Source organism: Larimichthys crocea, chromosome IX (genome assembly GCF_000972845.2).
Source record: "Larimichthys crocea isolate SSNF chromosome IX, L_crocea_2.0, whole genome shotgun sequence".
Lineage (NCBI taxonomy): Eukaryota > Metazoa > Chordata > Actinopteri > Sciaenidae > Larimichthys > Larimichthys crocea.
Window position 1 is genome coordinate 6,335,403 of NC_040019.1, and position 27,607 is coordinate 6,363,009.

Below are 27,607 nucleotides of genomic sequence, written 5' to 3' on the forward strand. Positions count from 1 at the left end.
ATCCTTACCAACACACAGTTAGTGACTTGATGTTTGTAGTCCTTTACGGGTTATTGAACCAGTTGGAGGATTGCTTTTTTCATGCCACCGTGTTGTTCGTAGCTTCTAAACACAGTGCCAACACTGTGCATACGAAACTTTCATACAAGTGCTAACATACTGTGCAGCGAGGATAAGGAAATGCCTGTGTCCATCTGCCTTTGATTACATTGTGTAGTCTGTTCTGTACATTTTGTTAATGAGGTAATTTGAAAAGGGATGACAGAACGGGGAAAGCCAGCAGCATTTGTGCAGCTTAAAATAGATTTTATTACTCCAGAGCACCCTCAGGATATCAAAACATAACATATTCATTGTTAAAGCGGCTAAAAAGGAATTGATATGTTGTGTTGGTTCTGGTGGCTCCTGTCTGTGGACAAAAGCGGCAGTGTTTCCACCTCCTCGACCCGTTTGCCTCAAAGGGGAATCCGGCTGAAACTGACCCGTTGGCAGTCATTAGGAATAACTTTACAGAATTAACCAATCTCCATGCTGATGGTCCTGTTTGCTAATGTAGGTCATATCAACACATCTGTATTAAAACTGTACCGTTTCAGTTAAAAACTCGGTTCAAGTGCTGGCTTGAGTGTGCATAAGGTTCTCTGATGAAGCTTTTTCTAAGTGGGAAAAGAAAACATATTGCATATTTTTTCTTCATGAAAGCTCTAAGTGGTATATCGTGTCTGCACTGAATAAAGACTACAGAGCAGAGACTGAATTGATCACAGTCATGTGCGGTAGTAAGAAATGAGTGGCTGTTTGCTACCATTCGTATTGTAATGACAAGTAAAGAATAATTTTTTATGTTGTCTTTTCAAATCATCACAGTACACTGTCTGGCTACTTTTTGTCACCTGGGGAAGTATAAACCAGTGAGACAATCACACTGTTGCGTCAGTGTATGGAAAGTGAGTGAGCAGTGGAGCCAAGGACAGTATTAACTTTAGACATAATTGTCTTATTGTACAATTTGCCCAGTGACTAAAGATAACATCCCAAACTCAAACCAGCTGTTGCCTCTGTTTGTCTTCTCTTCATGACAGGAAAGATGTGAGAGGAAGCTTTTGAAGGCAAAAAATAAATGTTTTCATGACTAATTTTCAAAGACATTCACAATGGATGGCACATTTCACTAAAATAGATGAGAGTGTGCTTACTTGTCAGAACTTGACTAGACTAAGATTATTGTTGAGTTAAGCATTTCCTGTGAAAAGAAAGGTGGAGGCACTATAGATGGTGAAGAAGAAGAATAAGCTTTGTTTATGTAGTATCTTACAAAGTGCTTTACAATTAAGCAGAGCACAATAAAACACCCAACCTGTAAAACAACCCCATTTATAGAACTGCGTGTCACAGAGTTTGCAGCCCTGATCTCCTCAGGATGGTCGTGGAGCCCCGACTGCAAAGACTGTGTCACTAATAATTCTTTAACATATAGCGCTTCCACGGAAAAGAGAAGTCCCTTTCAGACACACCACTATTTGTGCTGCAATCACCGCTGGGTTTAGTGCACAGACGCAGAGGATTGAGCAAAAAAAGCCAAATGTTTCCACCTATTTGACCAAGATTGATCCACCCTGTGCTAAAGCATCATTATGTAAACCATAAGTTTATCACATAGTAGTAGATGTTCCAATTAGGGCTGCCACAAACAATTATTTTGATAGTCGACTAATCACCGATTATTTTTCGATTAGTCGACTAATCGGATCATGCGTAAATTTACTGTCCCGGAAAGGGGCAGGTGGGCGGGCGCTGTAAACCTCGCGGACGGAGCCGTGAGCCACCTTCGCCCCAGAGTCTTTCCATGCCAACCCAGAGCCGTTGCGGAGGAAATGCGCCCGGCGGAGGCCAGCCAACACCGGGGAGAGGTCCCACGAGGGGATCCTCCCACACCGTGCGGCCCTCCCTGACCCGCCAAGTTGAATCCCCCCGGGCAGATTGGTTAAAATTACAACACCACCCTGAATTCACGGGGATTGACTGAAGTTGCGTTGAAGTTGCAGATCGCTACGTCGTGAATTCCTGTCTGTGTTATGGTATCATTTACGGTACAGTCAGGCCTGACGCCGATTACCACTACTGGGCATGTGCGTAGGGGTTTGTGTGTGTGTGTGTGTATGTGACAGAAAGGCAGACGCGGCAGTGGAAGCTGCAGTCGCAGTTTCGAGAGAAAAGCAAACAAGCAAACAAAAAACAAAAACGATGCGTCGACTACTAAATTAGTTGTCGACGATTTTGTTCGTCGACATAATCGTGACTAATTTACTAATCGTGGCAGCCCTAGTTCCAATACCATTTTTTCCCTCACGATGCCGATTCCGATACTTGTGCTGTGGGTATCGGCCGATACTGAGTACCGATCCGAAACCAGCATGTTATAAAAAAAACATCATACTTCACCTGCATGACTGTGATATGTGGTAAGGCCAGGCTCAGGTTAAACCCTTTGTAAAACATGAATAAATACAGCAAATTCAAGCCATACATTTTTTTAACTTATTTTTTAAAATACAGTGGTCCCTCGTTTATCGCGGGGGATACGTTCTAAAAATAACCCGCAATAAACGAAATCTGCAAAGTAAGTTTTACAATTATTATACATGTTTTAAGGCCGTAAAACCCCTAACCACACACTTTAATACACCTTTATACACGCATTTTGTACATTAATTCTTTAGTTAATCAGGACGCAGAACACATGTGCGGTTCTCCCTTAGCCAATTTAGGACGCAGAACACAATGCGCGTTCATACTGTACAGTACGCTGTAAAAAAAAAAGCATGCTGTTTCACAGATTTTTTGTGTGTAATTACACACAAAAAATCTGCGAAACAGCAAAGTGAACCGCGTTATAGCGAGGGACAACTGTAGAACAGTATAAAAAACAGTAGTAGTTTTAAGAGCGGTGAAGAAGAACTGTGCTGGAACTTAACGGAGCTAACCAGTAAATAGCATCGAAACTATTTCTGATACTGGTATCGGAATCGGAACAACTCTATTACATAGGCTACTTTTTGTCTACATATAAGCTACCTGTTAAATGACACAAACACACACACACACACACACACACACACACCAGATATGCCTAATTGTTTGAAAACATTAATCAAGTCAGGTGAAATGCAAATTTGTATTGTACACTTTAAGATATTCACAATACATAATATTAGTTTTTCCTTCACTTTGCCTTTTGTAACTGGCTTGCTGCCTTGTTTCTATAGGCCACATAAGTATTAGTCACTATGTGCAGTGCCCATGTGGCAACCTGCGTGGCTGTGAAGTGAAGCCAGTGCGGAAGTGCCAAAAAATTCAGTTCCTCAAACGGCCACTTAAGGCTAACTACAGAACAAGTCAGTCTCCATATGGTAAGTCCCCATATTGTGTATAAACTAACCTCAAGTTCTGCATCATTAACAGCATGGCCACTGTGTCTGAAAGGGCTACATGAGTGCCTGATATTGATAGGCGCCTAATTATCGCTTAAATAGAAAAACCATTACCATTGGAAACACTGGACCTTTTTTATTATAGGTAAAGGCACGAAAACCTCCCCAAGTTACAACTAGTGGTGTTAACACAGTACACACCACCTGTCGTCTGAAGTCTCTGCTTGGTACATTGCAGAGTCAATGATGCAAGCCTCTCCCCCTAAAGCAGCACTATGTGCTGGAGAGTGCATCAGTGATGGGCAGCAGCCTTTTGGCATTTTCACTTTCAACTCTTGTACTAATTTCAAGTAAGGGTTTAAACTGTGAAATAGTGTTTTGCACATGTGGACACTTGATTTGAGGAGTTGCTCAGGCTCTGTTGCTGTGCATAGACCATTAGAAAAGTGTTTGGCAGTGCTCTGCAGTCATTTGGTCAGAGTCTGAGGTCATGGATTTCTGACTTACACACTATTTTGACATAAATATTTATAAAATTAAGCAGTATGTTTGTGCTGCTCCTGTACTGTATATAATAAAATAAAGAAGCTGTCTGAAAGTCAAATCTTCTATAATAATATTTGTTTACCTAAACCACAGAGATTTCATTGAATCGAAACTATATCCAAAAGAAAACACACTGCAGTTTGTAGATTGTGCAATTCTATGCTTACTCAGATGGCCTCACCCAACCCAAAGGGATTTGGTAGAAAAACCCCTACAGTACGTAGTATACGTAGTAATTATATAAGTTGGCTAGTCTGGTCTTGACTAGTCTTGGCTCGACCTCTCAATGCCTTGGTGCTTACGTGGTTTTGACTACAAGACACTGAAACTCCATTTTGATTGAAAGACAACTTATCAAATGTTACAACTGGTGTGGCTGTTTTTGGAAAATGCCCATTCTGAATTTGAAGCCCGGGGGGCCTCCTTTGTTGAATACATTTGGTAATGTACCAAACTTTTATAAGAGATGACAAGTCAGACAAGACTGCAGGCAGGCCAGTTTAGCACCTTACTGTCCCATTTTAATACGTGCAGTACAGTATGTGGTTTGGCATTGTCTTGCTGAAATAAGCAAGGCCGTCTCTGAAAAAGATATTGTCTGCTTAGAAGCATTAATGGTGCTAACAAGCTGAGGGGTGTCCCTCTTCTGTTTATCCCAGAGGAGACAGCATCCATGATTTCCAAACCGAATTTCAAATGTTGACACGTTTCTGGATCTGGTTTATATACAGTTTCCTCTTTGCGTGGTCACCTTTCAGCTATCATTTGTGGATGCAGCGATGAACTGTGTACAGAGACTTTGTAATCTCTCAAACCCTTGAGGATAAAATAAACTTTAGACACCCTAATGAGTATAAACAGTTACAGTAAATGGATGGATGGATGAACTGTAGACAATGAAACCACCAGATCTGTTGCAATTTCATGTTGAGAAACATTCAAGAAATATTATTCTTGAATGTTGCACTATTTGCCAGATCAGTCTTTCAGAAAGTGGTGAACCCCTTTCCATGTTTATGTCTCTCTGGAATGTTCTTTTTATACTAAAGCACATTTCTCTCCTGTTGTCCTCATTAGTATCCTCATTTATTGAGATGTTCCAACAGGAGTATCCTTTTAGCACCACCTTTTTGTACACCACCTCTCGCTCTAAGTCAGCTGGGATGGGCTCCAGCCTGCCTGCGATCCTAGTGAGGATAAGCGGTCACGGAAACTAGATGGATGGATACTTGGATTTTCCTATTGTGATATGTCCGATTTTCTTTGAACAAGGTCTATTAGAAAAATGGTGGGTGAGTGGTGGGATGTTAAGTAACAAAACACCCATGTGCAAGACAGTGAGCTTTTTCTAGTTGGGAAATTTGTTGTCTTTGTTTTGACCAACTAGGGGGCCCTTAAGTCAGTGTGGTCACAACAATGTAGGTGGTAATTGTAGATAAGAATTCCAGATTCCAGCTTTTCCAAAATTATTGTTATTAATGACTTTAGTAGTCTATGGAACATAATCAAAACTTTAAAGGAAGCCAGGGAGTTTGCTTACTTTGGTACAATAAGTGCAAAATGTGCATTGGTTGATGAAAGTGGTGGTGACATCAGCAGCCAGCAGTGCAGCAGAACGGCTCTTAAGTGCAAAATGTGTCAGAGGTGATAGCTCTAACCTCAACTAGCAGCAAAGCCCAGATAAGACACAGCCAAGAAACTGGTCTAACTCTAACTGTCTGTCTGCTACATGATAAACATTTTGGGTGTGTAAAAACAGAAGTGTTTTCCTGTATCCTTAAACATACTCTGACTTTCCTCCTTCATCACAGGTCAGTGGCTCACATGCTGAGAGCTTGCAAACACAACCTAATAAAACATTTTTTTGCTTTCTTTACTCCTACTTTAATCTGCACCTGTGTCTCTGCTGTGTCCCACATATAATTCAGTACTCTGTCAAACATTAAACAATGGCTACAGTTAAAACATTGAACTGGAGCCACTGTGATACTAAATCCTTGAGAAAAACTCATGAACTGTATGTGATTGATTGGTCCTAGTGACTTTTGTTATTTCTGCTTTATAATAGTTTGTATTGTTCATTGTTATACAATGATGTAGTTTAAACGTGTTAACATTGAACTGGAGAGCCAATCCTAGTGCCAATTGGGGATGAGCCATAATGACTGTTAATGACATAGCCTCTAAATATCTGAATCTTTGTTTTATACAAACTGCTGACTCCGCACTCGATCAATCAACAACTCTTGGGCTAATAGATTACTCTCTTATATATTTCCCAGTAATGCTTGTGCTTTGCTGTGTTTTGGGTGTGTTACAGTAGGTCACTGTTGACTAGGGTGTAGCTTTAATAACCATACACTTTGTGAACAGTCACCACTGTACAGGATGATGATGCATGGCAAAGACTGCAAGGAAATGTGTCTTATTTATCATTCATTATCCACATAAAAGATAAACATAACATTATTATTAGAATTTATTTTTATTCTTCGGGATCTATAGTACACCCATGTCCTGTTTTCATTTTTCCTCATCACTATGCAGTTACATCAAAATTAGATCTCAAAGATGGCAGTCCTATCAAACCATTCATTGACCCCTCATGCCCTGTGAATGGGGGCATATCCTCTCCCATCAGGATATAAATGTTGCGTGATAGGGATAGGATAAAGGTGATGAACACATGCCAGTAAAAACTTAACAGAGCCCTTAGATCCCCTCTCTGTAGGATTCAAACATTCAGGCCTGTACAGTTCTCTTTGTGTACGGCACACATGCACTCGCCCACTAGTCGAGAATAAAGATGACTCCTGTGGCCAACTCCCAAATCTGCATTAGTATACTACAGGTTCATGCACTGCAGCTGTTATTTTTAGCAGTATGATCATGATGACAACCTGTACTGACATGGCCCTGAAAATTCTCAGTCACTTGAGCAAGAGTTGCTCCACTGTTTTTCCTTACACACTAATGCACGAGTGTTGTGGTCTTGAAATGTGCCACACTTCTGACTGTACAGACGTCTTTCCTATAGATCAAAATGCAGACGTCACTGTTCCTGGAACACGAGCCGGATGAGACTGAAACTCATGCCGCCTGTGCCCCAACAATGAACCCTGTTTTAAAGTCACACATGAGCAAGCAAGACAAACAGTCTTCTGAAATATAGAATAATAATAGCCTGACATATTGTATGTCATTTCAACTGCTGAGAGCAATCCAGGGCACTCTGTATATTAAGCCAACTGCACTGCAGTCTTGTGACAGTGCTGTCCTGATAAGCAACCATAAACAGCAGTTAATGTTTATGGAGGGTTACAAAAGCATCTCAGGCATTTGAGCAGCTCATCAATCATGTCATTTTGATACTTTGCTTTCTGATAGAAGCAGCTTACAGTAATTTAGAAAGTTGAATGTAAACAGAGCAGTATTAAACATCCTGTTCTGTTCAAGCTTTACTCCTGAATTTCTTCAAGAGCCTCAATCTTCTTCTTAAGCACTTTATTCTACAAAACATTCTGTTTTAGAAGCAGAGCTGCCTCAGCCAAGATACACAATGCACTGCTGAACATAAATTTACAAGTACTTCTAATGTTAACAAGACACAATTTCCTGTAAGGATTATGTTGTGGCCTGTTTCAGACGGCAACGATACTGGACCAAATTTAAAACTTGTTGAATACGATGTATTTCATCATGGCAGAATAGGGTCAAATGAAGTTGAAAAATACTGGAGCTGATGATTAATTGATCGTTTTATCACATCCATTAACTTCTGTAACATTTAAGCATGAAGCCACTGTTTCCTGATAAATATTTGTGGAGGCAATGTCAGTCTTCTGATCAGCTGGCCTATGACTTTAGTCAATTCTGAAATATCTCCATGACTATTGGATGGATTGTCATGATAGTGATCCACTGACTTTCCGCTTTAGCGCAACTATGAGGTTGACATGAATGAAATGTCCCTGCAACTATTGGATAGGTTACTTTAAAATCTGCTTTAGACAGTCATGTGAACTCATTCTTACCTGTGTCTTATGCCTTTGTCCTGCAGCGCATGGCCTGTATTCTAATGACAGACATGGACCCACCCAGTCCCAGAGCAGATCCCAATGGTCACCTTCCAGATCATGACCCAGCTGCTGGACTCAACCCCAAGCAGGACATGGATTCCCCCTGCCTCACTGTCCACCTTTACTACCAGGGGAAGGATGGAGGAGCCAATGGTTCAGAAAGTGTGCTCACGTTTCCACCTGGGGAATACATAGCAGAAGAACTGTGCATCAGTGCAGCGAAGGCATGCGGTGAGTCACAAGAAGATTTCAGTTTTGATGTCTGCCCACACACACACAAAATATCGCTTTGTGTATTCATATGAAGTTTATTTTTTAGGTTTTATATGGACTTTAAATATAGTGGTGTTATTAATTAAATTAATTATTATCAATAGGCGGTTCTGTTTTTTTTTGCAACATTGTGAAGTTCTGCTTTTGTTTGTGTTGCGTTGCTGAGAAACCACACTAACCCAAAAAGGTCAGACTAAACCTACTGTTCTATTATCCTTGCTTACGTATATGCCTTTTACATGTATCTGCTTACAAAGGAAATGTCTGGACTGTACTATAAATGCACATTGTGAAAAGCTTGTGTTAAAGTTTCATGCATGCAGCCTTGCAATCTGACTTAAGTCTGAAACAATGCGTGAGAGTGATACTATGTAATCATAGAAAACCTCTCTCCTTGGTCAAAGTTAAACAAAAGTAAACATTTAACATCGACAGTGTGGTTGGAGATGATGGTGAATCAGGAAATGCATCCTTGAAGTTGTCCGTTATGAAGGCTTCCCTAACTATGATGGCCAAGACACACATGGGAGTTTGATCGTTTACATTTCTCACCACGATAAATTAGGGAATATCTTTTGAAAATATGTTCTGTCTCTGAGAGTCCTCTGGACTCAAGAGTTCAGAGACCTGAAGAATTTATGTCGGCCCCACACCGTATTAGGACATTTAGGACATCTCTCTTTTCGTTTAATTGGACTTTTATCTGGAGCAAAGTTGGTTCTTTCTTTGTTGACTTCAATATTAGACTTTTTTGGGTATGTCTTTGTTTGGATAATAACAGCTAAAGATAGACAGGAAACTAGAGAGAGAGAGAGGGGTTGACATGCAGCAAAGGGCCAAGAGGTCGAAATTCATCCCAAGTCACTGTGTTATGGAGTCTTTGGTCACCCCATTGGAAAATCCTTGGAGCCAATGTCCAGCTGTGCAGCTTAAAGCTCTGAACCAAAGTTTAAGAGCATTTAGTGTTTACTTTCATCTTCTTCACTTCTACTATCAGGTATGATCAGGATTAATTCCAGTGAAGATCCAAATCATCCTGATGAATCAGTGTCATAAGCAAAACCAACTTTCACCAGCACCCTGTTCTGTGGAGATGATATCATTCTGAAGTTTCCATCACGTCATGCAGGAAAAATCATGCTTGCATGTTCAGCATTCATACACAACTTTGTATGTGTGCAGTTCTTTAGATTTTGTACATTTCTATCTTTCCAACTCATTTCTTTCACGAGAATTTCCTGCTCTCCGAGCTGATATGTTCAGGCTGACTTTTCACTTTCTCTTTCTAGCAAACAAAAACCAGGAAGTTGTCGACTGTTGTGGCTGTTTTTCTCTCCCCCTTAGCTCTATCTGCCTCTGCCACACTCTCTTGCTTCATTTGCCTCAGATAAGAAACAGAGAGGTTCTCTCTCGCTCTCGCTCCCTCCCTTATCTTCTGCTTTTTCTGCATTTGCTTTTAATCTTTAACTTCCTTTGTTCTCTTCTTTGCCTGTTTTGCAGACTTTACTTCTACTAATCTGTCATCCATCCTCCTTCTCAAGAGTTAAGTCATATTTATGTGAGGAATGTTCTTTGTGGTTTGATCTGCTCAGCCTTTACACTCGACATTTGTACTCGCTTTTGTATCAGGATATAATAGAAGCTAGCTGTGCAAGGGTAGAAGAACCAGCATGGTGAGATTTACTAAAGCAAGGGTATAGATAAGGATGGCATATCATCACCAAGATGAAGTCAAACATATCCAGCTTCCCAGCAGTCAGACCTAATATGGTTGGGCATTGATAGGATATTTTAGTCCTCGCACAGTAAGTTTACAGCACAGTAACAAAATGTCTGCTCCTTATAGGGCAGAGAAGCCCAGACTGTTATATAGGTCATTGATATTAACGAACTGTATTATTAGCTGTTCTGTTATTTTGTCCAAATAAAATGGTATGAAGTATATTATTCATCTGGATAACACATAATGCAATGATTTACACATTTACTAAGAGTTTTATTATTTGGTCATTTAATATATAACACAAGATGTGACTTTCTTAAAGATCAAACTTTTCAGTACTCTGGCTTCCCTTCCCCTGTTGTGGTTGAGCAGACTTCCTCTTACGCACCCTCATACTATTGCTTCACTCTTGTGAGTGCTTCCTGTAGCGTGATGACATTTTCTGTCTCCTAATGACCCACTTGGCATGCACTGGTAAAACACCTTATTACTAAGAGTCGTGGGAATAGTCAGAAACAAAAACACAGACGTGGGTGACATGGAATTTAAATGCCAGGCGAAGTGGTGAAAGTCACTGTTGCTTAGATTAATAACCTCTGTGCATCATCAAACCTCTTAACTCTTGAAGATTTTACAACAAAAACAGTTAATAGGAACTTTAGCAGCACAGGGATGCTGGGAATGTTATTTTCATTGTATCAACACAACAAATCCACTGAACCAATATCAAGTTAGTTTGTTGTCATGATTCTATATTTAGAACACAGTTGTTTGTAGTCTACAGTGCTACCACAACACAAACCATGTGGATGCCTAAAATTGCCCAAATGTTCATCTTTGCCCTCATATTAGTTAGAAATGTGTGCTGATAAAGCTCTAAAAAGTTGTTCTTTATTCCACGCTTGAGTGTCAAAAAATGGTCAGTTGGCTTCCTCAAATTGAATTGTGGGTATAATAATGTTACAACGTGAGTCTGACCAAAGAGAAAACTTCATTATAGAAGCAAATTCAGTCCATCCACCAATAAACTACATTTTTGAGTGACCTTTAGTGCGCCTGACATGTTTTTCTTTCTCTTTCCAGGCATTAGTCCAGTGTACTGCAACATGTTTGGCCTGATGAGGGAAAGTGACCGGATATGGTTCCCTCCTAATCACATCTTTAAACTGAACCAGTCAGCCAGTGAGAGCCTGCACTTCAGAATCAGGTAGATCTTTTTTTTTTTTTTTACCTTTACTTGATCTGATTTAGACTTCACATTTGTTATGCTTGGATTTCTTTTCTTATTGAATCATCTTTGGTCTGCTTTTTCTGTACAGATACTATTTTCCTGGCTGGCACAACAGCAGCAGTTCATTGCATGCCCATCGCTATGGCATGCCCAAGGGGATGGAGAGCCCTGTGATGGATGACTGTGTCATGGCGTACCAATTTTTTCAGGTTAGTCTTTGTAACTTACGCTTCATATCGACATTAGGAAGCGCAAATGAGGAACAAGGCTGTGTGCGTGTCTGCACACATGTGTTTGAAATAGTTTCTGCTTTTTTTTTTTTCTTTCCCACAAGCTTGTGTGAACTTGATAGATGAAGGCCGGTTCAGCTTGTTTTCATCTCCATTGTCTTAACACATGTTGTTGTTGACCTATTAAATGTTTGTTACATAGACGCCTGCTCTTTGAGCTCAACTTGTAAAGTCCCAGCGACTGAACCAGTCATGAGTTGAAAAAGTAACATATAGTTTCATGTTTCTAAAGAGTTTATAATCTGTCTGATTACTGTTAATATGGTTGATGATCTATAGATTTAGGATTTAATCCATTTGAAAAGGTGGATCTGAGAGCCAAAAATACTTGGAACCAAATCCAAAACACTGTGTTTGTTTCTATGCAATGACTCACATTTTAATTTAGGTTTATGCTGATACAGTATAATTAAAGCAGTGTTCAGACATGTGAGTTGAAGTAAAATGTGCTCTTGGTAAGACATCTGGTATCTGTTCACACTCCTCTTTCATCCAGCCTTTTCCATTATTACATTTATTCTCCCTCTCCAGTGGCGGAGCGACTTTCTGAACGGCGGGGTTTGTATTCCAGTGAGCCACGAGGCCCAGGAGGAGTGTCTGGGCATGGCGGTGCTGGATATGATGAGGCTCGCCAAAGAGAGCGGTCAGTCACCTGTGAGCATCTGCAATGATTACAGGTAGGATTCGCTGCCACGAGGTGACGAGATGAGGAAGATTAAACATATAAGACTTTAAGATTTTAGTCTCGTGCACATGCTGCACACGCTCACCTGAATAATCTCTGTTATGATTGGGGCATGTAGTACAGCTCGGGCATAATAATTTCCAGACACGATCTTCTTGGGACACAGGAAGCATTGAGATACTTCCATTATGCGTATGCATGCAGCTGAATGAATTATATCCATGTGTGATCTTTACAATACTTAGCACTGAGTCCATACTTGAAATGTTAAATCTCCTATAATTCGTGTTATTTTTTGTTTCACTTTACCTTCCATTTTTGATGACCATTGATTGATTCTCCTGAAGTGAACACAGCACGCCCACTGAATTAACTGGGATGCACCCCATTTCCTCTTTCACCTGCCCATCCCTTATCTCTTTGTCTTTCCTGTTCATTAATTTTAATGCCCTTCCTTTTTTGTTCTTCTCACCTCTACCTTCACCCAAATACCCTTCCTTTTTTTTGTGTGTGTATTACAGCTACAAGTCCTTCCTGCCAAAATGCATGCGTAGCCGCATCCAGGAGTACAACATGTTGACTCGGAAGAGGATCCGCTACCGCTTCAAAAAATTCGTCCAACAGTTCAGCGAATGCAAGGCCACGGTGTGTAACCTCAAGCTGAAATACCTGATGAGTCTGGAGATGCTGCTGCCCTCCCTCTTCTCAGAGCGCTTCTCTCCACGCGAGGTTACCATCGTTGTCATGGGCAACAAGGGCATCCTGTGGTCAAAAGGGAAAGAGGAGGAAGGAGGAGAGGAGGTGAGGACCAGGAGAGAGGCTCATGTTGCCGTGGTAACGCATTTGTACACCACTCTGCCACAGCTGTGACTCTGTCATGGCTGTTTTATTACCAATAGATGGAGCTCCAGCAGTTGGTTAAAATCGCCGGTAACGACAAGAGTGCATGTGTGCACGTGTTGCATCTATAAATGTAAAACACTGTTTTGTACTGTTTTTGCATCACCAGGAGCTCCAGACATACTGTGACTTCCCAGAGATGATTGACATCAGCATCAAACAGTCCAATAAGGAAGGCTCTGCAGAGAGTCGCATAGTCACCCTCACCAAACAGGACAATCAGATCCTGGTATAGTACGCACTTTAATTCACATTAATCCAGTCCAATCTAATCCACTATAGTAAACAAAGTCGCTCTCTTAGATATTAGTCATCTACTTCAGTCTAAACTGCTTTGTTGATGTTAAGAATGCATTACAGTAGATGGATTACAGAAACGGCAACATCTGTTCTCGTTCAGTTTGAAAGACGAATTGAGTCATGTAATTAGTTACAAGGCATAAAGATAAATTATGTTTTTGTGTTGTGTGTTTGTGTTTTCCTTCTAAGTCGAAATTGTATTCATTTGTTACACTAAAATTCATAGATACATGGATCGAATGCTTATTGTTTACATGAATTAAAGTCAAAAATAATTAATTAATAATTTCCTTGTCTTTGTTTTTTTTGGCTCAAAGATTCTGTAACGAACAAATTCTAATATAATTATAAAACTACTCTATTCATCTATATGATATTATATAACGTTCTGGTGTACACAGTTATAGCTTTTACATGCACTATACTTTGCTGACTTTGCTGCTACAGCACAAATATAAATACTCTTTTATTTGGTTTGAGACAGTAGTAGTTCAAGTACAACACCAGTTGTGGGTACTGTTTTGTTTGTGCCGCTTTGTAGTTTCTCTCGTGTTCTATTCTTACCTTTACTTTATTATTTTTTATGTCTGTGCATCTTCCTGACCACAAAGGAACTGGAGTTTGACCTGCTCTCTGAGGCTCTGTCGTTCGTGTCATTAGTCGACGGCTACTACAGACTGGTCGCAGACGCCCATCATTACCTGTGTAAAGAGGTGGCTCCGGCAAGACTTCTGGAGTGCATTCAGAGCTACTGCCATGGCCCTGTGTCGTGAGTATCGCAAATATACAAAGATAAAGGACAACCATAGAGACATTCTCACACACACACACAAACAGAAAGGCACATCCTGTCTTTTTGATCACAGGATGGAGTTTACAATTGGTAAACTGCGTCGCTCTGGTAACCACCAAGGCTTGTACATCCTCCGCTGCAGCCCCCGAGACTACGACAAATACTTCATGTCCTTTGTGGTGGGGGTAAGCTCTTACTTTTGGGCGTTAACCAACGTGAAGCACACCCGCACACGTTAATACGTGTCTGGGAATAATATTGTCATATTCAGAGCGGCTGAACTATAATCTTCTGTCTTTTGATCTCCAGTATGAACCTATGGTGGACTATAAGCACTGTCAGATCATGAAGACGGAGGCAGGACAGTACATCCTGAGTGGTGCTAAGAGGAGCTTCGGCTCACTCAGGGAACTTCTGCACTGTTACCAGAAGGAAGCGCTCCGCACTGATGGATACACATTCCAGCTGACCAGATGCTGTCCACCCACCCCGAAAGGTGAACATAACATACAAAAACAGATGAATCTGTACACCAGCACACATACAGTATTAATACAGGTAAAGTAACACATACATGTATATATATATATTCTATAAGCAATACTCCTTGTTCAATATTCCACATTAAGGCAGCCAATAACCTCTTGTTTGAAGCTCTAAATTGTTCACAGGGACTTTTGACAATGTTGTCTTGTTCCCTTGACATCATCATCATTAAATGTTCATTCCCAGATGTCCTAAACCTGTGCTGCAGCTGATTATTTTCAAATCTCTGCTTCATATCAAACACCTCATTTTTGCTCTGAGCCAATGAAGAAGACAAACTCTCGGGTTCTTTAAAGTTACCACTGACCTTCAGTGTTTTCATTGGCAGACTGGGGTTAGTTACAGCATAAACCAGTCACTTATGATTGGTAGCCTCAAAGATAGGGCCCAGCAGTAAATTTGTTGAGCACATGGAAGCTTTCAACATGCACCTTGCTGAATCTGCTGTTTGTTTGTTCCCGTATCATTTCATCCATTAACATAACGAGCTAGGCACCATGTCAGCTGAAGTAAAGCCAACCGTAAGGACAATTGCGGGAAATGCTTAGCTACTGATTATAAATCTGTAGTTTTCTTTTAAAAACTTGCACTACATTGTAATGTATTTATGTTTGTATTGGACTTCAGCAGAATTAGTTTTATTATTATGTGGGAATTGGATAGAGTTGCTAATGATTCCAGAATTATTTCACCAAGTCTGTCTCTTGTTTCCAAACAAATCTAGCTGTCTGATAGTAAATCAGTAGCTCTTTTATTTCTTCTCAAATTCGCCATTTTAACAGGATCACTCGTTGAAAAGCAAGTCCTAATCCCTGCCAACCTTTGCCTTTCCTCAGATAAATCCAACCTGCTGGTGTGTAGAAATAATCAAGGGGCAGAGGTTCAAGCGTCTCCCTCTCTTCACAAGCACATCAGCCAGATGGTGTTCCACAAGATCCGAAAAGAGGACCTCGTCATCGTAAGTGACCCTCTCTTTTGAGCTCTTAGTCAGCTTTTCATCTGAAAGACATTCATAACTAGGACATTTCTTGTATTAGCCTGCAGGATTAGACGCACCGTTTCTTCGCAAAAGCTTGCCACAGTATCAAAAAGGCCTCTGTGTGCAATTTACTGCCCTGAATAGACACGTTGTGGCGTGGCCAAAGTCTTATAACCGTGAACGTAGAGGCACAACATACTGATGACTTCTGCGAGGTCAGTGAGGTCGCTACAGTTAAGAAAAAGACTTCCTCAATTGATCCACCTTTTGGAGCTCGGCATCAATAGCAGTCCCTGTGGACGTATCTGTTGTGTGTGACAGTGTGCGACCGAGCCTGAATCACCTCGGTGACTGATGGTTTTCTGCCTCACCATGTTCTCTTTTATTTGAGCAACGGAAGTTTTGTACAACAGGTCTGTCACAGGAAAACCACAGAAGCCGTTCCACTAAGGGGGGGGGGGTTCTGTATTGTGATATGGTCCTCTCACTCATCCCTCAGCAGAATCAACGCGGTCGTTTTTTTTTTCTTTAACTTCCTGTTTAAACCTTCAGCTCAGTTGTACATTCATTTAAAGGTTACAGTCCCAGTCAACACATCTTCTTATCTCATGTTTCCTTTTTTGTTATGATTTTCTGTATTCTGAATTACAGAAGACTACGATATGCCACACATGGAATTATGTAGTAAACAAAAAAAAAACCTTTGATGACAGCTTACTGTACTCTCTTGGCATTTTCTCAAGTTTCATGAGGCAGACACAATTTCTCAACAGTCTTAAGGGAGTTCCCGTGTATGCTGAGCACTTGTTGACTGCTTTTCCTTCACTCTGCGCTCCAACTCATCCCAAGCCATCGGACGGATTCTAGATTGGGGGCGTTCATGTTTTTCATTGTGGTTTCTTGTTGTGAGAAGACTTGTGCATCACGCCTTTATCAATATACAGCAGTATACCATCTCTGTCCATCAGTTCTGGATGGAGTGTATACATCATGGGTGCCACCCAAGTCCATTGAAAACCGTAGTTTCTCCTTTTAAATGAGAAAGGGCAAGGGGGTTGCAGTCAGCAACTACACGACTAAATCCTACACACTGGTCTGGTGTGCTTCTTTTGATACCGCATGAAGTAATGTCTAGAGTTTTGATGCATGTCCATGTGTGATTTTTATTTCTCCCATTATGCGTTATATTAAGGGTAGCACGGCGGTGCATTGATTAGCAATGTTCCTGGTTTGAACCTTGGCTGGAGTTTGCATGTTCTCTCAATGTCAGCGTGGGTTCTCTCCAGTCCAAAGACATGCACTTAACAGGTTAATTGGTGACTCTAAATTGCCTGTAGGTTTGAATGGTTGCTTGTCTCTATGTGCCCTGTGATAAGCTGGCGACTTATCCAGGGTGTACCCCGCCTCTCGCCCCAAAGTCACCTGGGAAAGGCTCCAGCCGCCTGTGATCCTGATGAGGATAAGTGGTTACAGATGATGGATGGATGTTTTTAGTTTTTTTTTAAAAGGAAAGGAGGTTCCAGTAACTTCAAAAACTAGTGTCTCCATGAGAAAAAGTAGTGAGAATGCTTTGATGTTTTTAAGATAACAATGAAACTTTTGTGTTTTAGAATGAGAGTCTGGGCCAAGGAACATTCACCAAGATCTTCCGTGGTGTGAAAAAAGAGCTGCGGGACTATGGAGAAATACATCAAATAGACGTTATTATCAAGATCCTGGACAAGGCTCACCGCAACTACTCAGAGGTTGGCTTACTGACTGACTGACTGTGAATCTGATTGACATTTTGTTTTAGATGAAAAGTTAAAAGGATCTCTTTTATTGTTTTTTCCCTCTTAGTCATTTTTTGAAGCAGCCAGTATGATGAGCCAGCTCTCCTACAAGCACCTTCTCTTCAACTATGGCGTGTGTGTTTGTGGCAATGAGAGTAAGTCTGCAACACACACACACCACAGAAACGTACACACTACTGGGACTGGAGAAGGTCAGGAAGGAACGGTTATCCCCACCACCTGCAACATATAAAGAGGACGGTTTAAGATCTTATGTGTAGATGAGACAGCGGATACAAAGAAAGGAATCCTGAATCCGCGAGACAGAGTTTTCACTCTGCAGTTTGCAGTGTTGACATCAGTTGACTGAGGCAATCAAACACAGAGGAAATAAGGTTTCTGACCCGCTGACCTCCCCCATACTGCGCCCTGACCCTTCCACTCTGACTGGATTATACTTTCGGGATCAATAAGTCACTAATGGGCCACTGCAGACTTGATCTTTACTCTGCCTCAAACTGTCCGCACACATCATTACGTCTGAGTGCAGGAAAAGAGCAGGGAGGAAAGAAAACTTTATATAAATCAGGCATGTGTTGCACTAGCAGTCAACTTCTCAGTTCATGTTTTATGATCAGAGTTCTCATGTCGGACAGTAAAAAAAAAAAAAAAAAAGAAGTATATTGCAAAACGGATGGAGAAATTCACGGGTGGGGAAAGTTGTTAACATCATTTCTCTATAACTTTTGTCAAAGTGTCTTTGAGGAAAGCACAGTAAATACAGTAAAACTGTCTGTGTTTTGATAGAAAGTTTCATATATGCTTTATATCTGGACAGTACTGACTAATAAAATGATCTCCCTCTCGTCTCCCGGTCAGACATGATGGTGCAGGAGCACGCTAAATTTGGTTCACTCGACACTTACCTGAAAAAGAAAAAAAGCTGTGTTAACATCACCTGGAAGCTAGAAGTTGCCAAGCAGCTATCCTGGGCTATGCACTACCTGGTAAGACACAATTCAGTCTGCCTCATACAGATTTTTCCTAGTTTCTTATCTGTAGACGCATCCTGAAATTTAACATGAATGGAAATAAATTGTAAATAATACGTGAATAAAACGAGATGAGTGTTTTAACCTTTTTATCCTGTGACATATTCAGTCATTTATGTTGTCCCTGTCATATCTGCACCCAGGAGGATAAGAACCTCATTCATGGAAACGTTTGTGCCAAGAATGTTCTTCTGATCAGAGAAGAGGATCGGACCACAGGCAGCCTGCCCTTCATTAAACTCAGTGATCCAGGCATCAGCATCACCGTGCTGCCCAAAGAAGGTGAGACACGCGTCTGCATGTTGTGTGAAGACTTGTGCATCACGCCATCACTTCCATTTATGTATCTCTTTCTTTCTGTCCATCAGTTCTGGTGGAGCGTATACCATGGGTGCCACCCGAGTGCATTGAAAACCCCCAAAACCTGAGTTTAGCCACAGACAAGTGGGGCTTTGGGACCACCCTGTGGGAGATCTGCAGTGGGGGAGACAAACCACTCAGCACCCTGGACTGCTCCAAGGTCACAAAAAGGATATATAGGATGAGCTGAGAGTTCTGACTTACAGAGAATGATCAGTTTTAAAATAGAAATGTTTGAATGATGAACTAGGAGTTGGCACTGGTTGCCTGGCCTCACTATCTTCAGGAATTCACTGCCGCTGGCAAGATAGAGTTTCATACTTTGGCACAACGAACATGCTAGTGCATGTTTATTACAAAGTCTGTCACATAGCCATTTCCCCCGTCATTATGCTAAACTAAGCCAACCATCGGCTGGCTGTAGCTTCATATTTACCGTACAGACATGAGAGCGAGGAGGGCAGGAGGTTATTTTAAACATATTCTATTGATTATTTTGACCATCTTCCGCTCAAGTCCTAACTTTTGCTCTTTTCTTCTGCAGAAGAACTTGTTCTACGAGGACAGACACCAGCTGCCGGCTCCTAAATGGACAGAGTTGGCCAGTCTGATCAACAGCTGTATGGATTACGAGCCCTCACACCGACCCTCCTTCAGAGCAGTTATCAGAGATCTCAACAGCCTCTTCACACCAGGTAAGGGGGGGGGGAAGGGAATACAAACGTGCAACAGGTCGAGATGACTTCCACACATCTGTATTTTGTATAAAATGCAACCTCGCTGTATTTGCAGACTATGAGCTGCTGGTGGAAAGCGATATGGTGCCCAACAGGAGCAGAGAAATTGGCTTCCCGTGGGCCTCCGAGAGCCACGAGCCCGCCCAGTTTGAGGAGAGGCATCTCATCTTTCTCAAGCAGCTGGGCAAAGTGAGACCTACACCCGTTTTTTTTTTGTTTTTTCCACTTTGTGCACGTTTTAATAACTCAAACTACCTAAATCTCCTTCTGACCCCACGCTGCAGGGCAACTTTGGTAGTGTGGAGATGTGCAGGTACGACCCCCTGCAGGACAGCACAGGTGAGGTGGTGGCCGTGAAGAAACTACAGCACAGCACGGCCGAGCACCTCAGAGACTTTGAGCGGGAAATCGAGATCCTCAAATCCCTCCAACATGAAAACATTGTCAAATACAAAGGAGTCTGCTATAGTGCAGGTAATAATATTTGTGAACACCTGACCTAACTGTATTATTAATAATGATAAAATAATATGAAACATTTACAAACCAACAGTAAATCACATAAAGATAATTAAATATGTTTTATGATATAAGCATAAAAGTATCTCTTCTCTTTGTCACCCTATTTTAATAAAGCACATGATTAATCTCAATTCTTCGAGATCTAGAAGAGGTTCAGTGTTTTTCTTCGTCAGCGCTAACGTTGCTGACCCGCTTGTCCAGCCTACAACTGTTCCTTAATTTGATATTACCACCCAGGCAGATTTTGTTATTCATAATAATGTCCTTACAGTCCCACATTTACTGCCTTGGGCATCAATGACCGTTTCCATGAAAGGAATAAATCTAGATTTCCTCAGAGACCTCCACTCCTCTGCCCACACATCATGTATTACCCCTTAAGTATCGCACTTAACTTCTTCCTTTCCGCAGGACGGAAGAACCTACGGCTGATAATGGAATATCTCCCCTTCGGCAGTTTGAGAGATTATCTCATAAAACACAAAGACCACTTTGATTCCAAGAAACTGCTGCTCTACGCATCACAGATTTGCAAGGTAATGCAGTGCCACACGAGGTGCAGATGCTCAGTGAATATGGGCGTGCATCGAACAGCTGAAACATTTAGAGTTGTGGTCTAAGTTCAAGGTTCAGATCTAGTCTGGGAACTTTTGTTTTTCCCATCCCTCCTGAATTTTATAAATGGATGTCTGGATTAGATTAAAATCACTCTATTAAAGCCCCAGGAAAGCCACAACAGACTTCTAACTACGTCATTTGAGGTCCTCTTTAAGGTCTTAGTAAGCATCATAGTTTAGTTCCAGCTTTGAAATATTGTCATTTAAGTGTGGTTCTGATCATAAACTGTCAAAAACGTAAATATTTTTACACTTGTTTCCTTATTAATTATTGAGTTATTCCTTATTATTGTTAGTCTTTCCATTGTCCTCTTATCCTCTAATCACAGAGTGAGATGTGAGAATATTCTAGTAAAATTACAGTTTTTGCTGCCACGCTGTCCGCCGCAGTACACTGTTTAACATCTGTGTCGGTACTTATGAAGGAGCTGTCAATCAAAACGTGATCTGTACAGCCAAGAGAAATGTCTAAACAGTCAAATGAGCTGTTTTCTAACAGTTCTGAACGTTTATTTTAACTTGTATATTTGTGGATGGTTAATGAGGACCGATTGGCAGTATATTTATCAATGTCATACATTCTGAATGAGACCTAGATACAAATAGGAAGAGTATTTGACATGTTGCTGCTGTTAATGTTCTGGTATTATATGTTTGATAATCATATGCTTGTGTATTGTGTAAATAAACATGCATATTCAAGGTAATGATTCGGACACACGCATTCATCTATGGAATGAAACTGATAAGCCATTATTTATGTGGTATGTATAAATGTGTGTGTTTATTCTTCCTTACTAAACCACTATATTCTTACTTCAGGGTATGGACTACCTCGGCATTAAACGATACATCCACAGAGACCTGGCCACTCGAAACATCCTGGTGGAGAGCGAGATGAGGGTGAAAATCGGTGACTTTGGCCTGACCAAGGTGCTGCCGCAGGACAAAGAGTACTACACTGTGAGAGAGCCCGGGGAAAGCCCCATCTTTTGGTGAGGAACACACACTGCATGTGTTTATTAGCTGTTCAAGAAGTATTTTCACATTCTGTGGGTTGAGCGTAAGTATTGCAACATGTTTTGATTGACCTTTAAATGCGACGGTGAAATCTCACGTGATTCACACAGGAAGACAAACATGCCTGTCTGATCATTACTTATGTGCGTTATGTATTGTAGATGTAACGTGTGGTGGTGTTTTCTAGGTATGCTCCAGAGTCGCTGACAGAGAGCAAGTTCTCCGTGGCGTCAGATGTTTGGAGTTTTGGTGTTGTCCTCTATGAACTCTTCACTTACAGCGACAAGAACTGCAGCCCACCAGCAGTACGGCACTTTTTTTTTCTTGTTTTTTTTGCTTGACATAATTTGACTTTTCTGTTTTATGTAACCATTCTGCCTTTAATTTGATTTAATGACTCTTGATAGACTGTCTGAGTAACTTGAGCCATAAAACTGTATAATTAAGTTAAATAAATCAGTTGATTGGGCACTCGAAAACAGGAAAAACTTTTCATCCTGTTTTTTTCTTTTCAGTTTCATCACACTGTTTTCTACCAAAGTCAAACAAAAACGATTGATTTTTCTGTTCTAGGTGTTTATGGACAAGATGGGAAATGAAAAGCAAGGCCAGATGATCGTCTACCACCTCATAGACCTGCTGAAACAGGGATACAGGTTGCCTGCTCCTGCTAACTGTCCAAAGGAGGTCAGTTACTCTATGCAAACTAGAAATGACCGCAAAAAAAAAAAAGTCTCTTTGTTCACGGTTAATGCAGATTAAGTCATGCAGTTTATGGAGTAGTTTACTCCATTATGTATTGAAAAGGTCAAATACATTTTTTAAATTTATCGTCATAAACTTAAAATAATGAATGAAAATATTTAAACGATTGTAGAACTACATTAAGTAATAGTTGAAAGTTTATTTCAGAAAATGCCGTTTTGTTTTGGAAACTATCACACACACACTTGCATTATCTCTCCCCAGTTCTCCCTCCGTATTGCCAAAACCTCTCTGGCATTCTTTCTTGCTCCAGTTCATGTTTTCAAATCCATTTATCTAACTTAATACCATTCAAACATAGCGAGCTATATCGTGTGATAAAGCGTCTTGATGTGACTCTTGGCAGAGGTGTGGATGATGATGATGATTTTTTCCCTGTTATTCCACACCCCCTTATAAAGACGGTTAAAATCCCCCCTTGGTGATACTAGTGTTAAACAAACTATGGGTTTATCTCATATAAGTTCACAATGCAGATTTCTTTTGTTACAGGAAAGGCTGACCAAGAGCAAACACTGATAAACTGTTCTTAGCCTGAACGTTATGTCAATAAATAGAGAACCCAGTCATTGCACAAATATATGCGGCTGGTTTCGTGACTGTAAAACAAGCTTGGTTATAAAAGTCGGATGAAATAATTGTACCTGTTTGACTTTGTTTTTTCTGTGTTCCTTCAGATTGACAAGATCATGACAGAGTGCTGGAGCAGTGAGCCCAAACTGCGTCCTACTTTCAAGACATTAATCCACAGCGTGGAGACTGTACGTGACATCATGGACAGATGAACGGCATTGATCCCCGAACCTTTGACCTTTAGGTGCTGACCGGGGGGAAGTCAGCCCTCATACAGATCTTAACAGAACAACAAATGTCTTTGTGACGTCTGTGTTTACTGCAGCGAGGCAGTCACTAGTCTCAAGTATACTTGGTTCCCAGCCTAATTAACATGATGTCAAAGAGCAGTTTAGTCACTGCTTTCAACGGCCACAGGAAGTACCAATGATCTGATTAGTTAGTACACTACATCTGACTCAGACATCAAGCAAGAGATTATTTTCTCATGCCTTTTAGGTCATTGCATTATGGGATAAATGATTTTCTTTGTGTTACTTCTACGTCGTGTTTTACAAATTTCATTTGACGATGGACTGGATTTCAAGTTGAAGCCTTAAAGTCAGTATCGGTGCCAAAAATATACAAAAACTGCTTTTTTTTAAACACGTTTGTACTTTTATTGTTGTAAAACGAGCAGCTTATTTTGTTAAACCAAAGAGGCCATTGGTTTCTCAGCAGACTGTTAGCCGTCCAGTTGCACACCTGAACTACAATGCACTGCTCGTATATATATAGCCAGACTTTTCAGGGCTGAAACTGAGCAGGATTCCCCCTGCTGGACATCCACACATACTTCAACTTCAGTCTCTGTCACAAGGGGACCATGAACATCTGTGGGTGGTTCCTGCAGTCACAGTGAACTTGTGTTTTTTTATCTCTTCGTTGCACATCGTGGATGAACATGTTTTTCTGAAGCTGATAAAGCGACGAGAAGCGGCGTCCTGTTTTGACTGTTTGCTATGACTACACGATGTTTCCACACAATTGATGTCAAGGCTTTGTTCGTTTACATCATTTCATGCAATGTGGAAACAATGAAATACATTCACAGCAATAACTACTCACCTGAGAAATGGGTACCTAATAGTGTCATATCAAACTCATACAGTGTCATTCTTGTTTTTGTATGATGTCTGCTTGTATGTGAGAAGTTCAATGGTTTTTACTGAAAGTGGAGAAAACGTAATGAAGCGAGATGCTTTTATTTTCTGCAGATGTTGCAACATGTTTTATTTAAAACGTATCACTGCTGCCGAGGAGGTCTTTTTTTAGTGCTGTTTGATCGTGATCAAGGAAGAACTCTTCTGAAATAACTTATTAATGTTACAAAATAAGTTAGTTGTAACACCGGTGTCTCAACATATACCAAACCTTAGAGCATCTCAAACAACACTGTAGAAACAAAAGACCTGCGCTCTCAGAGTTCCCATTTAGTTTACTTTTGTTCATGCCATTTTCCATTTCAAAATATACATGTATGTGTGAAATATGTCTATGTATTATGACGTGCATTACTTTGTCAGCCACGTATATGTACGAGTGGCCACAAGGGGATTTTTTTTTGGTCTTTATTTTTAAGTTTAAAACTTTATGTTACCGACTGAAAGAGGCAGGGATCTGTGATTTCGTGGAGCAAACACCTCTCCAAGGTTGTTTCACATGCCACACAAACACAAAATGTCAAAGCACGGATGTCCTCTCACATCGCTGAAGATGAGTCACTGTAAAGAGTTTTCTCACTTACAAGCTCCCACACCCAAAACCTCTAGGCAGTATTTATACTGAGGATCTGGCCTGACTGGATATTTTAAGCGTCTGTTGTGAGTTTGTTTGTTTCAGCCTCACAGGTTCAATTTTTATTTTTATTTTTTATATTTATTTTAATTTACAACTTTTATTGTGATATACATGCTTTTGGTGTATAAGACCAAATGTGTTTATTTTGTGAATTATGTATAATTTTTATCCAAAGATTTTCAGAAAAAAAAGTGTTTCACCCGATTTTAACTGGTTCTTCTGTTTATTTCAGTTCATCGAGGCTTGTTTTGTCATCTGCAGATACTTTTTTTTTTAATACATTTGTGTAGATAATGTAAATATCAAAATACAGAAATGTGGTATATTTCAGGCATGTACATACTTTTATTAAACAAAACCAACTGTAGTAATATGGACATGAAAGTTGTATTTTTATTTTTTTATCTATCTTCTTTTAGGTCTTTGAAACAATGCGTTTGATTCAAACTTCAAATGATTTATAAATGTTATTGTGTGGTACAGTATAGTGCAGGGGGTTAAATGTATGTTTTAGCTGCATCAGAAAGGGTTAAAAGAAAAATCTTTCATTGTAATGTCCTCGGGGTGTTGACAGAAAATGTTAAGGCAGGCGTAATGTTGTGAACACAAGGCCGGCAATAAGTTCACAGCAGCCTAAATGACATTAATGTGTGATATTGGCCTGTGCTAGTTAAGTCAGATAGTCTGCAGGCCAGAATATGGACCCTACTTATTGCTCCCATTCCTTTTCAACGCATAGAGACGAGATGATACCACTCAACGTTTCATATTAATACAGTATTTAAAATTTATTCTCAGTAATGCTGAAAGGATGACATACAGTACATGATTTTTATTATTATTTTCTTAAATAAAACAAGTGAAGAGAATAAATAAAACATGACAGAGAGACATGAAGTTGGTATGATGTGATGAGTCTTGCTCACTTGCTCTCCTTCATATTTTACCTCCTACGTTTTTTTTCCACAACTGTACACTGTCTATTACCGCCCATCACAACATCTTTATGTCACAACCCCTCCGCCATCACCCGTCCCTTCCTCCTCTGCCCTCAACACAAACGACCGATGTCATTTTTGGTACAGCCCTGGTTACAGCACTTCCCCGCCACACCCAGAGAAAAGTTCCTCTTCTTCTTGCTTGGTACGGGCCAGTCATCTGCAGCCGGGTCTTGCTCGTGCAAAACCGCTGTTGGCTGAGACTCCTCCAGCCCCAGGACCGGGTCACTCAGTGGCCGCTGTTGCCCGTAAAGACCCAGGAGGTCTGCCAGGGAGTAAGAGGAGGGGATGCGGAGAGGAGAGGGGTTCTCTGTGAGCTCTGCGTTAGGTTGCCAGGAGTGCTGATTCTCCTCCACTGTAACATCACTGAAGGAACTCCACTGGAAGGGATCTGGAGACAGAAAAAGACACATAATAAACCTCAGGAACAACCCGGAGTTAAATATGAAGCTGTGTATCATATTCACTTTTAGTCGCACTGAGATCAGAATATGTTAAGTGCTTTTTTTTGGAGGATCAACAACAAAACAAATGCTAATCACTCACTCAAATATTTTGATTCATTATGACCAATTACAAACGAACATGAGCTTACCATGGTGCTGAAAAATGAAGCTCTGTCAATCAGCTGTCTGGCATAAATTAGCTGCCTGATTAAAGCTCTGTGGCAGCCTAACCTTTTCATGTTTTCCTCAAAACATCTTCTAAAGTTGCTACGTGGTGATTTACAAGTGAAGAAAACAATCAATTACAGCTCCTTCTCTTCAATCATCATCAGTCTCACTGAGAAATCAATTCCTTACACCGCATTTTGAGGACGTTTGTTGGTAAAAACATGGCAAAGAAAAGTAGATACACACAAATTACTGTGCACAAATTAAGCAGTTAATTAAAGCTCAGTGACTCACCCGAGTCCCCCTCTGTGGATCGTCTCCACCGGGAGCCACCACAGGTGAAAATGACTGCTCTGATGAACTCTCTCCCGCACAGCTTCACCCCGTAGTCCCTCGGTATGATCAGTCTGCTCATCAGATCAGCCTGCACACAGTTGCATATGCCACCGACGCACACCACGGCCACGGCAAGAGTCAATCTCCAGAGCATTTTTTTTTTTTTTTTACCCACTTCTCCTGAAAAAAACCAACGGCTGGTTCGTGCTGCACAGGAAGGGGTCAAAGCCTGAAAGCTGAGCTCCACCTCAGACCTGATCGCTGCTTCAAATCCTGATGGCTTCCTGGTTGTTGTAAAAGATGCTTCTGTTTGTCTGTCTTGTGTTGCAGTGAAGACTTTGGTTTCCTCTTCTCATTCTCTCTGTAGACCTAGTCCCAACTTATGTGTTCAACCCCAACCCTCTCCCTCCCACTCCCTCCTTCTCCCCCCCACACACACACACATAGACACACTCACGTCATTTAGATTGATGACAATGACGTACTTAGAGCCATTTCTTTATGTGAAGTCTAAGTGTCGCACATTACTGACACCCTAGTTGATGACTTGGACACAAACTATATGAAGCCGCGTGTGACGTCCTTTGTGCGCTTCGCCGGGAGAAAATTAAGATTGTAAGTGGTTT

General features: G+C 40.8%; 2 protein-coding genes across 3 annotated transcripts in view; one reads left to right on the forward strand and one right to left on the reverse strand.

Moving 5' to 3' along the window:
• Positions 1 to 25,400, forward strand: part of jak2a (Janus kinase 2a) — a 31,168-nt gene extending 5,768 nt beyond the window's left edge. Inside the window, exons 3-25 of one of the 2 annotated variants that reach the window (XM_027282015.1) lie at positions 8,038 to 8,287; positions 11,136 to 11,259; positions 11,372 to 11,492; positions 12,105 to 12,250; positions 12,780 to 13,059; positions 13,268 to 13,387; positions 14,070 to 14,227; positions 14,325 to 14,436; positions 14,561 to 14,747; positions 15,634 to 15,755; positions 17,387 to 17,521; positions 17,616 to 17,703; positions 18,428 to 18,555; positions 18,744 to 18,882; positions 18,969 to 19,120; positions 19,505 to 19,655; positions 19,753 to 19,886; positions 19,982 to 20,171; positions 20,631 to 20,755; positions 21,659 to 21,831; positions 22,044 to 22,161; positions 22,430 to 22,543; positions 23,299 to 23,435. In XM_027282015.1, coding sequence (XP_027137816.1) covers positions 8,041 to 8,287; positions 11,136 to 11,259; positions 11,372 to 11,492; positions 12,105 to 12,250; positions 12,780 to 13,059; positions 13,268 to 13,387; positions 14,070 to 14,227; positions 14,325 to 14,436; positions 14,561 to 14,747; positions 15,634 to 15,755; positions 17,387 to 17,521; positions 17,616 to 17,703; positions 18,428 to 18,555; positions 18,744 to 18,882; positions 18,969 to 19,120; positions 19,505 to 19,655; positions 19,753 to 19,886; positions 19,982 to 20,171; positions 20,631 to 20,755; positions 21,659 to 21,831; positions 22,044 to 22,161; positions 22,430 to 22,543; positions 23,299 to 23,406 — 3,372 coding nt within the window. In that variant the 5' untranslated portion in view covers positions 8,038 to 8,040 and the 3' untranslated portion in view covers positions 23,407 to 23,435. Of the gene's footprint in view, positions 1 to 8,037; positions 8,288 to 11,135; positions 11,260 to 11,371; positions 11,493 to 12,104; positions 12,251 to 12,779; positions 13,060 to 13,267; positions 13,388 to 14,069; positions 14,228 to 14,324; positions 14,437 to 14,560; positions 14,748 to 15,633; positions 15,756 to 17,386; positions 17,522 to 17,615; positions 17,704 to 18,427; positions 18,556 to 18,743; positions 18,883 to 18,968; positions 19,121 to 19,504; positions 19,656 to 19,752; positions 19,887 to 19,981; positions 20,172 to 20,630; positions 20,756 to 21,658; positions 21,832 to 22,043; positions 22,162 to 22,429; positions 22,544 to 23,298 lie in introns of both variants that reach the window. The other variant, XM_010736794.3, reaches the window with a different exon arrangement.
• On the reverse strand, positions 25,256 to 27,607 carry rln1 (relaxin 1). The gene is made up of 2 exons (XM_010736783.3): positions 26,940 to 27,607; positions 25,256 to 26,422 (listed from the first exon to the last, which is right to left on the reverse strand). The coding sequence occupies exons 1-2, from the start codon at positions 27,133 to 27,135 to the stop codon at positions 26,085 to 26,087; spliced, it is 534 nt and encodes a 177-aa protein (XP_010735085.2). The 5' UTR covers positions 27,136 to 27,607; the 3' UTR covers positions 25,256 to 26,084.

Excerpts from the sequence above, each read along its gene's own strand:
- rln1 (XM_010736783.3), bottom strand. The coding sequence starts at position 27,135 with ATGCTCTGGAGATTGACTCTTGCCGTGGCCGTGGTGTGCGTCGGTGGC. Across the intron at positions 26,423-26,939 it reads ATCCACAGAGGGGGACTCGG|ATCCCTTCCAGTGGAGTTCC; the intron begins GTGAGTCACTGA and ends TTCTGTCTCCAG.